Raw genomic sequence first — 17,653 nt, 5'->3', positions numbered from 1 at the left:
TAAATAAAACTATTTTGTTCTTTAAACAACTCCCCAAACACAAAGTGTTTCAGCCTGTATAAAATCTCTGTCAATGATTTCTAGGTAAGAGTTGGGCCGTAAGAAGGTTGCAGTAAACTGTTTTGTTAGTAGGCAGCGCAGGAATGAAGCATTTTCAAGATCAAGCCAAAGTCTTCTGATTTAAGGCTGAAGGATGGAAATGAGAAAAAAATCGAAAAGGATGAGGCTTTACAGAATAAAAAAAGTGAGCGTAATAGTATATAAGCGGAAAATGTATCACACTAATCACTACTATAATAAACAGCATCAAAACATCAGTAGTTTGGGTGAGATTGATAGAGCAAGAGACCTAAATTTCTAATTTAACATTCTTTAGAATTTTAACATTCAGCCACAATTCCTCTGTAAGCTAAAATTTAAGTGGCCAAAACTCAAATATTAAAAAAGCCTTCAAAACAGATATTTAAAAATAATAAAAATGGTGTGTTAACAAATGTATGCGTAAACCAGATCTATAAATAGCTACAGTATGAAAAATATTTCAGTGCAAAGGCAATTTTAAGATTTCTAAAAAATACATTACAAATAATTTGTTAACTGCACACAGGAAATTTGTCACTACTACTGGTATAAAACGTATACCCATATAAGATATATTTTTAAAATATATACACCAGTGTTTTATATAGGGGACAGTTCTAACTGACCGACATTCAAATATGCAATGGCAAATATAAATAAATTTATATTTATTAATATTACAGTATGTGACCAATATGATGGCATTGTTTGAAACTGAAAACTGCTACATGTTAAATGGTAAAGATGCCCTAATATCATTCTATAGGGCAATTAATAGGTTGTCAGACTTTTTTCTTCTTCTCTCTAATCTTTGGTATAATGAAGTTTTCACAATTCACTTTTTAAAAATTCTAGCTGTTTTCCCCAGTGTTTCTTAACAGTAGGTCACTGGTTCTTATGAAGAGATCACTGTAAATGTTTGTGTGAAACATTTCCTAGTGCATTGATTTTACTTGTATTTAAAAAACATGTACTTCTAAGTTATTTTACACAAAAATGAAATCCTCCCCTTTCCCCCTTATCTACAGCACTAAAAAGTCTGCAAACAATACCCTGGTCAAGTTTTCTAATAAAGGCAGCAGCTCTCATCCCAAATACTTAGTTTCCATTTAGAAATAAACATTTAACTAATGGCCTGCCAGAAACATTAATGGAAACAATTGTTTATCTGGTATTAACTATAGGTACATTAAAATTGATCAGTGTTCGATTAAACCTTGAGGCATTTTTACACCCCAAATAAAACACTGGCCAAAAACCAAGCAAGTACATAGCTAAGTAAAAACAGTGCAAGGTAAAATTAATGCTGCTGAGAAATTGGAAGCACAAGCTGGCTGTAATGCTTTAAATAATTCATACAGCTTGTAGTCAGACTCATTTCTACCAGAAATATGTTTTAACCCACAGTAATAGACACATGCCATCGAGTGGTTCTGTCTCAAAAGACTAACAAACATATACTGGCTTCTTCAGAATAAGATACATATAGTGGATCCATTAGCCATTAAGTCAAAATAAGAATCAAGGAACAAAAATGGAGATGTTAAAAAAATTCTATTTGGGTAGCATAAAAGATTGGTTATGAACAACTATTTCCTGTCATTGACAGGAAAAAGCTTAACCCACCAATATTTCCTAACATGAATAATTTAGAATCATGCACATGCACTTTTCCAGAGAGGTAGCTAAGTGATAGGAACATTGGTTAATTTATTCTTAAATTCAGACATTTTAGGCTGAATTCTTAAATTCAGTAACTGAGTAAATGTCAATATTGATGGTTTTATGTATTTGACAGCCAGCTTGACTCCATATGGTATGTATCTAGTCTAAGCAAAATTTATTTAGTCTACCTTTCTACAGGGGAAACTAACTTAAAACCATATTAGACCTGATTTAGCCACTTACAAGGTAGTGAATATTAGAGAGTGTTTCTTGAAAGCAGATTTGCACAGAGGAAACACCAGTTTGTTCTACAGAAAGAGCAAAGAAAGAAAAAAGTACAGAGGAAAATCAGAAACCGCACTTGTTAAATATTCTTTAAGAGACTTTCACTGGAGTTATCTCAGGTCATTGCTTCTGGCTGAAAATTAAAACTGTTGATCTCAAAATGTAGGTCATTGACTTAAATTATACACTTCAAGTAATACAGAAATGACTAATGACAACAGAAGCAATGAACGCACAAACGTCTTGACATAGCATGAAGAAAATTTCTAGTGCTATCAGTCTCACAGTACCAGACTGTGCAGATTGTTCATTGCTGCAGCAGTTCAAAACATAAAAAGGGGCCAGCAGGCCTGGAAAGATTCATACTTCTAGCTCTTGATCCTATTTGTCTGAACATTATTTCAGACAGGAAAAGCCAAGTGTATTTTAGTACAGTTCTGTGACGTTTCCTGTTTTTGCAAAAAAGAAAGAAAAATGCAGTTCTTAAAGGCTTGAATTGGTGATCTGTCATACGGATGTTTCCAGACCTGACCCACTGTAGCAGTATCTTGCACTGGAATTGCAACGGTTATTTGAATAGCCAAAGATGGATGGAAGTATTGAATAATCATTGCCTCTCCAGTGCGTAAACATCATTTTTTTAGAATGAGAATTAGACCTCCTGGCTGGGGAATTGCTGCAGTCACTGCTCCTATATCTTGGGTTTTTCAGAGATGCAAGAGGTGTGAATTCTGAAATGTGGTCCCGACAGTGCCTGGACATAATCTGTCAAGAAAACCAAAGAAATAACACACAGTAAATTGACAATAAAATAGCCAAATATCCTAAAAAAATGTCATTTAATAGACGCACTATGCCTTTCGCACACACATAGTGCTCACTAGAGCACCAGTCTGGCTTGTTCATTTCAATCCCAAAGTGATGAGCAATCAGCCAATTTCTACATGATTAATTTACATTAGATTTAGAGATCAGAGAGCCAGCTATTCTTCATATATAAAGTTGATAATGTCTCATTAAAGAGCAGAGTGGAGATTAGAAGGATTATTTTCAATTTGAGAATTATTACCAGGTTTACATTATAATTTGCTATATTGCTTTAAATATCATTTCATCCTTGACCTTTTATCAGTGTAGCAGGAATTTTAAAAAGGCCAGAATAATTTAATATATTTTCTACAGCATTTCCAAAGAGAGAATTCTCCTCAACTAGTTTATGTTAATAGATGATAATGCACAGTGGGGTTAAATGCACTAGCTCTTTACTTCTGCAGATCTAAATTCAGATCTTGCTTGGATTACATATGGATCTATTTAGCAATTTATACTACACATCACAGTATTATCTTAGTCTAATCTTCCATTAATATTTATCTATGCTACAAAATCACCCCATAACTGAGCACAATGGGTAACATCTACCCAGGAAATACTCAGGACTACAATAATAGCAGTATTGCATGACAAGACTGAAGTACATGTGCACTGACTGAGGGGAAATTTGCACTGGGCCTTCCCAAAGCAGTGGTCTATTCTCCTCTGCAAATGCACATATAACTAATATTTATGGGTTAAAGAAGCTATATCAGAGAGGAAAATAAACCTTAAGCCAATGCTTAACCTTAAGCATTCAAGCCAATGCTATCAGTCACTTTCTCGTGAGTAATAACTAAACCATTAACAAATTAATAAACCATTAATAAAACCTATCTCCTCTGTTCAAAACAAAAAATGGCAAAAGGAGGTAAAAAACATCAATGTTAGTAATTTCATCCCCTTTCTGTTTATAAAACCTGCCTGAGACATTATTTCTTTCATAACAATCACAACCCTCAAATACCAGTTGTATATGCTCAAGACCAGCAATAAGGCTCTCTTTTTAACTCCACAGTATAATCACTCTTTGAAGACAAACAGTGAGACAAATACAGGGAATTATTCAGCAGAGGGGTATTTAATATAGCCCCGAATCTTTTCAACATATATAGACCAAAGACAGGCATTAATTGAGGGGAAAAAACCAGATAAATATACATCGCATCTTATGGGAAAGCATTTTATAAATTTTTTTTAAAGGATTTTTTTTAAAAGAAGTGTACAGGAACTATATTTCATATCCCTCAACCCACAAAGCCAGTTACCCTAAATACCTCTAAAAATGATGTGTTGTTCTATATATAAAATGTCATGAGCTCAAGGTCTTCTATTTTGGGATTGTCCAGGGCTAGAAAGAATTTGTGTGTCCACACTGCAAAACTGGGAAACTCCCCTAAGAATGGTATAAAGTGCCTGTGTTTTGCTCTGCAGGGTTACAAGATATCTGAAAACACAGCTTCCCTGCCGCCCGAGCCCACTTCCCTGCATGCTTCCCCTTGGCTCCCCCACACACCTATCACTCTCTTCACACACTGTCACTCTGACCTCCCTTGATTACCCCACTGTTGTTTTCTGCTATCAGGAAACAGTGAGGCAACCATGGGAAGAAGTAAAGTGGGAAGCAAGGTATATTCATGGGTCCAGGTGGGAGTTTGTTTGGGTAAGGCAGCTGGTATTAATGAGACTGGAGATACTGGAGACCCAGATCCTGAGTCTCAATGTCTTTGTGCTTGAAGAGCTCATGACCCTATGTTGCTTTTCCACTAGTACCATGGGAAAACACTGTTGCCCTGGGCACACAGGAATTCTATCCCCACTCCAGGTCCCTGCTTGATACATAGCCCTGGTCTCAACACAAGATCCTTCTCGTACATAACACCCTCTCCCACAACTATCTTTGAAGACCAATGAACACCCCTGTACCCTCTATATTTCCACTCACCCTTCCTGACCGCCCCTCACAGGTTCCCCATGGTGACTTCGGTTGTGACACCAGGAGAGAAAAAACCTGAAAAGCAGTTTAATCTAATCAGGGACCCCAGACACCAGAATAATACATTAATAGTAACTATATCGTTATTGCATGGTGTCACCACAGGGCAGAATTAAGGTTCTTCCTGTGTTTTAACGACGCTTTTCTGTACTTTAACCTTAAAAGAAATCAAAACATGTTAAACTCCAAATTTTCTGGGTTTATAATGCCTGTTTTGGAGATAATTACAAAATCCCTGTGTGTTTTTTTTTTACCTTAAATTACTGCTATGTACTTTCAATTTGAATGCCATTCTAATGCAGTTTTTCATCCAGGAATATATATCACACAAAAGACATAATACATGGAGCTCCATGTTTGAGTTTTCAGTAGTACCTACAGCATTTTAAGACTCTGTACGTCTAACGTCTTGTTTTGTCTGCATTTGGTCTATACATGTGTCTGAGAAGAACCGGGGCTATGGCGAATAAACTGCTAATGATTAAGTATTATTTCTTTGTATACTATGTATTCAATACCCCAGATACAGCATGAGAACAAGCAGTTTATAAATATGAAAGCAATTGTCATACAATACTTAATCTCTTAAACCCAATCCTCTTCAATGGGACCCCTTGTGGGTGTATGGATCCACGCAGGCAGATTGCTTTGCAGGATCAGGGCCCTTTACTGTTACATGTCTGAGACAAAAAGACCTTACCTGTGATATGACATACATCATACAAAAACTTGGATCTCCAAGAAAAGGGTAATGATATCATATATCAAAACTGGTAAAGCACAACAAAAACTCTGGAGGAAATAGTTTTAGTTTTAAATAGCACAGAAAACCAATAGAAATGACTCCAAACTGGCAACATGTGCAATACTGTTACCTAGCATTGATCTAATTATGCCTCGGAAGCTGAAAGAGTTCCTTCAAGAAGTGGCCCATCGCTGTTCGCCAGTGCATTTAGAGTTGTTTTATGTTTCATACTCTTCTGCAAGGATGAGGAAAAACACTGAGACTACTGCTGAATACATGAGTGAAATGAGTGAATTTGTCAAGATGTAAAGAATAAAAATCTAACTGTTGTATCAAGGTCATATAAAGCAACAAATTTTCCAATACAGATTTTTTTTTAAAGTTAGGTTTAAAGCAAAATGCATATTCCTAATCCTGAGGTTAATTTCCTGAGCCATACTGCCTACCCAGAGTGGCTTTAATCCCATTTTGAACTCCACTGATAGAATACTAATCACTCTCTCAGAGATATATACAGTGTACCATAACTAACTAGTAATGAGTATGTGTTCTGCTGCACTCTTTTGACTATTTATTAATTACAGCAGAAAAAGTTATTTGTATTAACAAGAGATTTCCTTATGACATGATCAAATGACTTGAGAGCACAGTGCTTATAAGAATGTCAAAACTGCCCTGGAACAAGGCTATTAGCTATGCTGGTAGAATGTTTATGTATGAGTAAAGCTAAGATTTTGTCATGGATATTTTTAGAAAACATCACGGACAGGTCACAGGCAATAAAGAAAAATTCAGGGAAGCCGTGACCTGTCCGTGACTCTTACTAAAAATATCGGTGACAAAATGAGGAGCTGCAGAGTCCCCCCATGATCTGCCGCAGGACCCCGCAGCTCCTGGGTGCCACCGACTGTAGTCACGGAGGTCCCTGGAAGTCACCGATTCTGTGACTGGCATGACCTCCCTGACAAAATCATAGCCTTATTTATGAACTGTCAGCTCAAAGTGCTCAGCCACCAAAATTAAGGAGCAAATTGTCCCCTTTACTAATTTGCAGAATGATTCTGTACTGAAGAAGTAGGCAGTTGCACTTGAAAACTGATGAGGGTTGGTGCTACAGGAGGTCACTTTGAAGACTACTCAGGGTCAATGTAGTTGTCATGGGATTCAAGTTCTTCCACAGCAGAATCCTGTCCTCTTTTTTTCAAAAGAGAAGAAGCCAACGACTTGACAAAGATAATAGTTTATTGGTCACTGATGTAATAAAAGCACTCTAGTTCAACAGGGCTATACGCATAGGAAAGTGGAAGTATGCAGAGTCCCCATTATTCCTTTCTAAAGCAAAGTACCATTTTTGGCTCCTCTAGAAACAACAAAGGGCAAAGGTTTAACAACAGGGTGGATGACCTGCAATTGGGACTGAAGCAAAATATTAAAGAGAAAATATCAGTCAGCAACCAAATGGAAGGGAAAGGTGTTTTTTTTAAAAATGGGTCAAAAATGTAAAATTCTTCACCACTCTCAGATAAAATGCTTGACATTTTTGAGTTAGATAAATATTTTCAATTACTAGAATAATGGTCAGTTACAGAGCCAATAAAAAAGTGGGAAGAAGATAATTTGAAGTGCTTTTGCATTTTTCAAATGAGTGTTGCCAGATATTAGACATCTCTGCTGTTAGTTAGAGGGAAGAAAGAATAATGGTAGTGGAAATGTAATAAATTAATGCAGTTTGGGTATAACACATGACCACAGTGTATGATAGATAACAGAGAAAACACCATACACGTGTAATTTCAAATTAAAGGGTCAAATTCAGCTTGCCTCACACAGGCAAATAGTTTCACTGTAATTATTGAGCCTACTTGTCTGAGAGGTGCATGCCGGTTTTGGCCTGAAATTACTCATAGCAATAGATTCCTCCAAAGCTTTTGCAGAATTATCGATAGTTTTATCCCAGCATATACAACACCCCTCTGATAGTGAACTTCAAATGGTGACAGACTTTAAATGATATTTAAAATTTTTTTTTTAATGGTAACGGATGGTAAATAGCTGTTCACCACACACAAATAATCTCAAGGTTAGAAATACAAAGTTCAGTAGAGCCAGAATTGGTTCAGTATATTTTCAGCTGTTGCAGAAGCCCTCTAAACTATATTATAAAGAAGGCTTTATCATTTTAAGGGACTCAAAAACTAAAAATCATTGCTGTTCAAGCAGCTAGTTCAAACCAATTCTAGCATATTTAGAAGACAATTTTAGCCAAAAATTTGAACTTCAAAATTAGCTTCATATGTCCTCCCTGTGACTTATGCAACAACTCATTTTTAAATGACCACACTTAAAAAAAATTCTATTTATTATGTTGGTCAGTCAGAAAATATGAATATGAAATCTGAAATAGAGACTGGCCCCATTGAAGTCAATGAGAGCTTTGCTATTGAATTTAATGGGGACATGATTTCACCTTAAATTGTTCTATAAAAGGGCATCTATCACTAGTCTATTTCCTATTAATGTTTTTGTTAATTTAAATATTTTGAATTCAACAGTATTTCTGATCTTATGGATGTTTTTTCTTTCTAGAAAGCAGCATAGGATTTCATGAAATAGAATACAAGGAAATTTTCCTTTAAAAAATGGAACATGTTTGCTGGAAATAATGGCTGCAGAACAAAAGATCAGAGTTGCAGCATTTTTCCCCACGGTAGTGGAGTAGACACATTACAAAAGAGCCATTAAATAGCTTAATACCATCATTTCTGTATTAAGTTAGAAATAATGGTAAAACCAATATCATCTTGCTTAAGGGCTTTATCACTTCTTTGTGTGGTGAACAGTCAACATAGTCAGTTACAATGCAAGCACTATGTGCATTCATCTATAGAAACATCAGTGCTTCAAAAAGGAGGGAAACAGTCACAGATCTCTGATTCCTTAAGCAGAAATATTACTGCATAAAATGCAAATGACTGTGACAAAGATGACTCAGATAACCACTAATGATGTGTAAAAACTTTAGGATAAACATAAGGAGGAAAAATCTAATCCAAAAAAGTATTTTTCTCTTAAGTCTAGTAGTTTATATGTGAGTCAGAAGTGGAGACAATGATAACAGTAAACAGGTTTTGATGATAATTAAGCTTTCTACTGTCCTTTGAATGAAATGGCCAAGCATGCAGAAAGGCAGAAAAAAATCACCTTTTATTCCATTAGAAACTTAGACTGCTTGAAGTCTGAGAAAGCATAAAGATGGTGGACTGCTCAACAGAAAGGCACTGATGTTTACTCTGATTTCCCCAGAAGATTGTAGGAAGTAATCGTGCACATCATGTATGTTTAAAGCAAGGTAGTGGTTATTTAGGCAAAAGCAGGTTGGAAGATAGGAGGAGAGAGAGAGAAGAAAGAAATACAAGGGATAAATCTGGTTAAAAGCTAAAGATTTTCTAGTGATATTAGAGCTTATTAAAAAATGAACATTGCCAGTGTTAAGCCCACTCTGCTTTCCAGCTGGTTCATTTTCCAACATTAACACATAATGGCACTGAGAAATGCCATTAGATATACATCCTCCCCCCACCCTCTTTCTATTTTTTTGTTTTATAACCCATCCTCATTCTCTCTCGTTAGAGGTTTTAGCGTGAGCACCCACAGCCTAAATAGAGGTCAGAGATTTGTTGATATAGTGAGCTTCTGTAAGTAGCAGTCATATACTGAAGAGTCCTATCTTCAAAGGTCCAAATGGAAAAATTCTATAATCTGATCTGTGCAGAAATCTTCTTCCAATATTCTGCTATTCCTACAAGCTTGGTTTTCCTATAGAAATCAGTCAGTTATAGTTTTATACATACAGGGAATGCAGAATAATGGCATTAAGAGTTGCCTTACAGATATGCAAAAAGAAAAGGAGTACTTGTGGCACCTTAGAGACTAACCAATTTATTTGAGCATAAGCTTTCGTGAGTTACAGCTTACTTCATCGGATGCATCGAAAGCTTATGCTCAAATAAACTGGTTAGTCTCTAAGGTGCCACAAGTACTCCTTTTCTTTTTGCGAATACAGACTAACACGGCTGTTACTCTGAAACCTTACAGATATGAGAGTTTTAAGGTTGGAACTGGCCTGATGGCCCTCGGCAGTACTGCTGTGGGCTACCATCCAAACCACCTGAGTTTGGCTCCATTCTCATTCGTCAGTAAGGGAGTTTTGCATTGACACTATACAGTAGTTTCTCCTGTTGGCTGATCAAAGGAATGGGGAAAGTAGAGATCTGAAAACAGGCTTGTCTTTCAATGATGTGACTACAGTGCATGTCAGTGTGTTTGTACTTCAGTATGTTGTGAATATATGCATCTCATATATGTGAATATTAATTCTAGAAAGAGTACTGAAAGAAACAAAAATAAAGATAAGTTTAACTATAGATGAAAAGAGCTAACAGCATTATGAATTAGTAATATTTAAATCAGTGGTTCTCAACCCACGGCCCACAGGCCACTTGCAGCCAATTATCACACAGCTGTGGCCCATGTGATATCCTCTGTGTTATACAGATAGTATATATATTGTGTGGATGCAGCCCACATAACACAGAGAGAGCTGCATACGTGGCCCAAAATGGTAAATAGGTTGAGAACAACTGGTTTAAATGCACGATTTTTCGTAAAAACTACAGCCTCACTAGAGACAGCAAACAAGAGTAATATAGTTTCCTAGGAAATGATTAGATTACATAGGTCATGTAACATGATATTTTAGCAGTAGTAAACTACTTAGTCATCTTATGCATATTAATTTTTAAATTTACAAATCCTAGATTGATTAATTAAACAAACATTCATATAGTCTTCTTTTGATATTGGAGTGGAACTGCTTTTGCAAAGAGTTACTTTGAATTTGGTTAAGAAAACTTGCCTTCTTGCTATTGGCTTTATTTTGTGCTCAGGAAACACCTTTACATGGTTTTCCATTGTATATAGCTGTAATGAACTGCCTGGATCAGTACCATCAACTATTTCTCAACAGTCTTATAAATTATGAAAGAGTTGATCAAAAAGTTCTCCCAGTGAAATTTCAACACTGCAGAAATTGACTAACACATACTTCTCACTAAACATAAACATGATTTCTATTCTTTCCATTTATTGCTTCTAAAATGCTAAAGGGCTCTAACTTTTAAGGATTCATAGTAAATATCACTGTATCTACTTAGAAAGATATTTTTACCTGGGTTCTTTCTGTTGCTGTGGGCCACAACTGTCTGCATAAAACCTTCTTGAGTACATCTGGAAGAAGGCTGACAGTTATGAGCAGAATGATACCCAACCATGCAGGACCACTAGACAACATCTGCATGAAAACATAGTACATCCTCTGATAATTGAGAAAAGGCCTAGTGGGAAAAAGAAAAAAGAAATTAAACCTCAATGGAACATCTAAGAACAAAATTCCTAACATTGTTAAATATAAAAACTGGAGTAGCAGAGTTGTGTGAAACGGTTTCCAATTTGCACATAGTTCACTTTTCAGTTTGTGGGAGTTCATCCACCAGAGTTTCACTCTGTATTTCAGATTCAAACAAACCAGAAAATTCAGACAAGCTTAGTTCGAACGGCCTCCACCTTTTGCCTGGCTCAGGCCTTGTCTACACTACAAGGAAAAGTGGATCTATGCTACGCAATTTGAGTTACATGAATAGTGTAACTCAAGTCGACGTAGCTTAGATCTACTTCCCGCGGGGTCCACACTATGTGATGTCGACAGGAGATGCTCTCCTGTCGACTCCACTTACTCTTCTCGACCCAGTGGAGTACAGGAGTCAACAAGAGAGCGATTTGCGGACGATTTAGCGGGTCCCCCGGTAAGTGTAGACAAGCCCTTAGCATCAAAACCACTGTAGTTTGTACAATATTTTAGCCTAAATCATTCTTCCCCTGGCTATGGAAGGAGAATGATTATCAGCAACTCCAGCCCCCAAATTAACCACAGAATAGACTTCAGCCTGGTCTGGGATACTCAACAGGTCTCCCTTCCCCCTCCAAATGTTCCAAATTTGTCCTCAATATTGCCAACTCCAAATGTTCAAAAATCATGACTCAGACCCCTAATGCCCCCAAAATACCCCACTCATGATTGGCTGAAAAATTAGGATATAAAAACATATAACATTTTCACACGCCTTTTGATTTTTTTCACCTTAAGGGGGAAGAACACCTCCCCTCCACAACTTGTATGTTACCTCAGGTTTAAAATTCAACCTTAAATACACTCACAAGAATGTAGCCTCCCTGTTCATTAATCGGAGAGAGCTACACTTACCCTCGTCTATCTGCTGGTGCGTGGGGAACTCGCCATTCTATCCCCCTCCCTCCTTTGAAAGGATAGGGAACAGCCCCATTCTCATTCTCCCTGTATGCTCATGTACCCTATCTGTTCCCTACATTCATTTGCCCCCCATATTTCTCTTTCTCCTCACAGTCTCCTCGTCATCACATAGTCCTGCATTCCTCCTGAGTCTGCCTGCTGCCTCCCACATTCCCCCCACATCCATCTCATGCCTTCTACATCCCAGACTCTACATATTTCCTTGACCAGCTCCCCAACACATTTATTTTCCCTGCGGCCCTCACAGACTCATTCTATCTCGTACATGGCCATGATCATATGGTGACTAAGAAGCCATTGTCACTTTTATCAACAAAGGTAAAAGAGACATCCAAGGCAGATGACTATCCAGCCTCCTTTTGAAAACCTCCAGTGAAGGAGCTTCCACTACCTCCCTAGGCAGCCTGTTACATTGTCCTACCATTCTTATGGTTAGGAAGTTTCCCCTGAGATTTACTCAAAATCTGCTATGCTGTAGTTTGAACCCATTGCCTCTTGTCCTGCCCTCTGTGGCAAGAAAGAACAGCTTTTTCCTGTCTTTTTTATGGCAGCCTTTCCAGTATTTGAAGATCGCTATCATGTCCCCCCCTCAATCTCCTCTTTTCCAAACAGAACATTCCCAGTCCCTTCAGCCTTTACTCATATGGCTTTCATTCCATCCCTTTGATCATCTTTGTTGCTCGCCTCTGGATCCTTTCCAGTTTCTCTACATCCTTTCTATATATTGGTGACCAAAACCGGACACAGTACTCCAGCTGAGGCCTAATCTCCCGTGACTTGCACGTGATATTTTTGTTAATGCAACCTAATATTGCATTTGCTTTTTTTGCAACAGCATCACATTGCTGACTCATGTTGAGGCTGTGATCCACCACAACTCCCAGATCCTTCTCAGCAGTGCTACTGCCAAGCCAATTATCCCCCATTCTGCATTTGTTTTTTCTTCCCTAAGTGTATCACCTTACATTTATCCTTTTTGAATTTCATTTTGTGATCTATTGCCCAGTTCTTCAATTTATCAAGATCCCTCTGAATTTTAGCTCTATCCTCCAAAGTGTTGGCAATCCCCACTCCCAGCTTTGTATCACTGCAAATTTGCTTTCTGTTTCTACATCCAGGTCATTAACATGGGGAACCTCAGACGTACAGACCCAGTTCAAAAGGGAAGAACAGGGCCAACGGGAACCTTGAGCCCTGCTGTTGCAGAAATGAGAAATGGATAGGCTGCCTCCCAGAAGATTCTTCCTGATCTGGGGGGAGCGGGGAGCAGACCACCCTTCCCAGTCCCAAATTGGTATGCAAGATGCAAGCTAGCAACAGTCCCCTTCTCCACTTATAGATTGCGAGGGGAACCAGCTGGCTCACTCAGTTAAGACACCAAAAGAATAAGAGTGTCAGAATGTGCTGTTGGAGATAAATGACACAGGTCTCCCATCCAGAAGGTAGTCAAAAGTTCATTGGGCATGGGAATCCCATGGGAAGTATGTGGGTGGAGAATGAGAATCAAGTTATTTATAACATACATGTTTATTCTCCTCCCCACAATTTTTAATAATGTAATTAAGTTGATAGTGATTTTTCAGTTATATACAACTGATTTATCCTGTTAAAATGTAAATATGGATAAAACAAAGCACTTTATAGCTATTTTTTAAAAATGTATTTAATCTAAAGCCATATGCCTTTATAGTCTGTTTGCAGCCAAAAGCATGAAACCAGACAAGTCTCCTGAAGTGAGCTGTAGCTCATGAAAGCTTATGCTCAGATAAATTGGTTAGTCTCTAAGGTGCCACAAGTACTCCTTTTCTTTTTTCTTTATTCTCTCCTATATACATCCAAGAGTTTTGTAATATGAGTTTTGCTTTCCATTTTCCTTGCTAGCGGTGGATATTAAACCTTGCCAGAATGTATTAATAAAAATACACAAATAAAGTAACAAAAATAGCAGTAGGTGGTGCATAAATTCTGCAATAATATATATATTTTAAGCAAAGAAGAAGGAAAGGAAAAACATTTACTAAAACGTTATTCACATCTGGTGAATAGCAGAAATATTTAGCTATCATAACAAATGTAGTACTCACTAACACATTTAGCTTGTGTCTGAAATTCAACGTTAACTCCTTGCCTTTTAACATGAACTCATTTTACAAATTTAGAAAATGTACTGCAGTATGTATATTAGCACAACAGGGGACCTCTTTAATATGTACTTAAGCCTTTATTAAAAATAGAGGTTTTGGTTTCTTAAAACAATAGAACAACCAGAAACTCAGGTGCTTACTGACTCAGTCTGAGTGCTATTCTTCTTCTCTTCTTTAAGAACATTTTTAGCAGCTATTAAACTAAAGAAAAGCCAAGTATTCATTAATCGCCATGACTGACATGTTTCAGTTGGTAACTCGTATTGTAAATTACAGTACCTATAAAAGCTTAAATGAATTTTATTTGAAAAAAAAAACACAGTTGAATATATAAACTTATTTTATGCTTCTGAAAATAACATTTGCAATACAATTCACACTAGGTTCCTACCAGATAATTCCTCCCCAGAGGAGGGAAAAGATAATGTAGAACAACAACGATCCCCAGATCACAAAGTGGTTTATCCATGTCCAGTAGTGTGTATCTAGTGCAAGCTGAAAGAAAACAGGTCATCTTGGTGTTTATATTATTTTTAGAAGTGATAAAAGACTCAACAGGAGATGAGGTACAAAGAAAATCAATGAACTATTTAAAGAATTAATCTGAGAAATCTTTGCAGAACTTTAGGGAACAATGATACCTTTCTATTTCTACCATACCTAAGAAAGTTCCCATACCTAAGTACTAATCTGTACTGAGATCTAGTATATGTCATGACAAAGGCTTGACTATTCATTAGGAAATTATAACATTGAGATATTACTAGCACAGCCCCAGACTATTGTTTCACCGTCCTCCCTCTTGTTCCTCTTTATAATTAGGCTGTAACTGTCCTACTTTATATCAGTTAAAAACTTATGTATATAATTACTGAAAATTGGCAATTATAAACTGCCTCAACAATGAAAAGAATTCTCTCCCCCCTTATAACAAACAAATAATTACATAGTGATGCTCATTACTGATGCTCTCTTTTCATCTAATAGGCTGTACTTATTGGATGATAGAAATATAAGTCATGAACTCCCAACGCTTCTCTCTTTTGACAGTGAAAATCTACTGGAGAAAGTATTCCAACAATTAACTCAGTAAAATCAGCTATTTTGAATACCCTGGCTAAAAAGTCACATGAAAGGAACTCAAGCAAAATATAAGTATATGTGCATTTCTGCACAGAAATTTTCATTTCATTATACAGAATGTGTAAGAAATCAGTATATTTAAACATAAACCAACTTTGATAGGGCATCTGAAAAGGGATGCATCTGAAAAGGAATACATCACCATAACAAGCTAGAAAGCTGAACTTAAAAATTAAAACCAAACCACAAACAGGATCAATCTGGCAATTCATTGGCAACAATGTGATGATATGTCAAGATCCAACTCTGGAACTCCAGCTAAATCCTTCATTCTTGAGCTGCCAGTAACCCTGCACAGATTCAACCAATGTACAGAGTTTTTTTTATAGCTTCATATACCAACAGCTCTGGACAGGAGCAGCATCGACAAACTCCGAAGGAAACCATGTCTAGTTCTCCGTAAGTAGCAGGATTATAGTCAAAATACCATATTGGGAGAGTTGGTTTTAGTAAATACGATAGGGTACAACTGTCGCTATTGATGGAAATCCCAGAGTCTCAGTAGATGAAATATTAATATAGAATATCTTACCTTCAATGTAACTGTAAATACTAGCACAGTAAACACCAATGTTCCAAAGGTCCAGTTTCCAAACATCTATAAAAAAGGGTCCAAAGTCATTATAGGTAATGTACTTCATTGTATCATGATCCATCTAGAAAAAACTATTTGGATATCAGTTTATTTTGCTCATATTTCAGGCTGCACACAAGCAGAATACACATAATCAGAACACTCAGCCCAAAGCTCATTGGTAGTTTTCTTTGCGTAAAGAAAAACTGAAGCACAGTTAGCGTGTCATCGCGCTGTTTCCCATGACAGCACTGATGATATCTTCAGAGTCTTCTCAACAGCCATCTTTCTGACCTCCCTCCTCTCTAGCTCTTGGAGTCACATGTCTTCATGGAGACTGATGAATGCATCAGGTTGGTAACAGGACAAGTAAGAATGTGATATGCATCATAGAAATGTAGGTATGTATAAACTTCACTGTTTTAAAAAAAAATAGCTTTGAGTAGTTGATACTAGATTTTTTTCCTTTTATTCCTCACTACATGCACCTTGAAATAAAATCACCTCAACTACCCTAAATGCACACTGCTTTATGTAGCATACAATATTTATGGTTCAGGATACCAACATAATACCTTTTAACACCTACACATATATCTATTTTAGAAGCTGTGATAATGATGCAATATCTGAAGTATCTCATGCTCGAGATTCTTCAGATAGATGGCACAGAGAAGGAAATTTGAAAATGATGTGAAGAGGACCTGAGAGATGAACACAGACAACACACGAGGGAGCAGCTGCTGCTTACTCAGATAGAGACAGCATACAGCTCAGGAGCAGATGAGCTGAGCTGAATTTTCTTATTCAAATGTAGTGACTGTAGACTTCCAGCATGCTGCACCAGAGGCTGCTAGTTGGTTGCATGAGGGCAGGGCAGACATGCAAAGATTACATGAGCTACAATTTCTTTCCACTTCATTCCATTTCCAAGATTTATGAAAAATGTGCTATTTTATACTAAGATATAATTGTGTTGCAATTGATAAATATGACTTCTGCCTTATTAAACCAAGACACAGAAGTGGCATGCATATTTCCCATATACTAGTATTTGTAATAGAGATTAGGTGTTACTTAAGTAAACTTCAGACATACTGTAAGTCATTTATTTCAGATACCAACTTTAACATAGAGCCTTAAAACAAAACAAAAACACCACCAACCAACCAAAATAACTTTGGCTTTTACACAAAGGGAAATAAAGACCATATATATTATAAATTCTGCAAAGTAGAGACTTCTAAGTAAGTGTTTTATCTAGTACAATGAAGTCCCAATCTCAGTTAGGCTTCTACATACTACTGTAACAAAATATTATGATTATTAATAATATTCGGTCAAATCCATAGTATTATGTATGGTTTCAGAGGAACAGCCGTGTTAGTCTGTATTCGCAAAAAGAAAAGGAGTACTTGTGGCACCTTAGAGACTAACCAATTTATTTGAGCATGAGCTTTCGTGAGCTACAGCTCACTTCATCAGATGTTTACCGTGGAAACTGCAGCAGACTTTATATACACACAGAAATCATGAAACAATACCTGTTTCATGATTTCTGTGTGTATATAAAGTCTGCTGCAGTTTCCACGGTAAACATCTGATGAAGTGAGCTGTAGCTCACGAAAGCTCATGCTCAAATAAATTGGTTAGTCTCTAAGGTGCCACAAGTACTCCTTTTCTTTTTGCGAGTATTATGTATATTCACTACTCAGTTATTCAACTAGGTTTTCATAAGATCACCCCTCACCATGGTATCTGA

At 36.9% G+C, this 17,653-nt stretch overlaps 1 protein-coding gene across 6 annotated transcripts in view; it reads right to left on the bottom strand.

Annotated features, from left to right (window-relative positions):
* Window positions 1–548: 548 nt before the first annotated feature.
* The window catches only part of ATP11A (ATPase phospholipid transporting 11A), a 225,544-nt gene continuing 208,439 nt past the window's right edge, over window positions 549–17,653 (bottom strand). For 3 of the 6 annotated variants that reach the window (XM_073350104.1, XM_073350114.1, XM_073350124.1), the window contains 4 exons: window positions 15,850–15,915; window positions 14,566–14,669; window positions 10,873–11,038; window positions 549–2,796 (listed from right to left, as the gene is read on the bottom strand). In XM_073350104.1, the coding sequence (XP_073206205.1) occupies window positions 2,539–2,796; window positions 10,873–11,038; window positions 14,566–14,669; window positions 15,850–15,915 (594 nt within the window). In that variant the 3' untranslated portion in view covers window positions 549–2,538. Of the gene's footprint in view, window positions 2,797–5,775; window positions 5,881–8,846; window positions 8,936–10,872; window positions 11,039–14,565; window positions 14,670–15,849; window positions 15,916–17,653 lie in introns of all 6 variants that reach the window. The other 3 variants (XM_073350134.1, XM_073350141.1, XM_073350151.1) reach the window with 2 other exon arrangements.

This window comes from Lepidochelys kempii, chromosome 1 (genome assembly GCF_965140265.1).
Source record: "Lepidochelys kempii isolate rLepKem1 chromosome 1, rLepKem1.hap2, whole genome shotgun sequence".
NCBI classification, from domain to species: Eukaryota; Metazoa; Chordata; order Testudines; family Cheloniidae; genus Lepidochelys; species Lepidochelys kempii.
The sequence above is the reverse complement of the archived record's forward strand: the minus strand, read 5'-3'. Positions and strand labels throughout refer to the sequence as shown.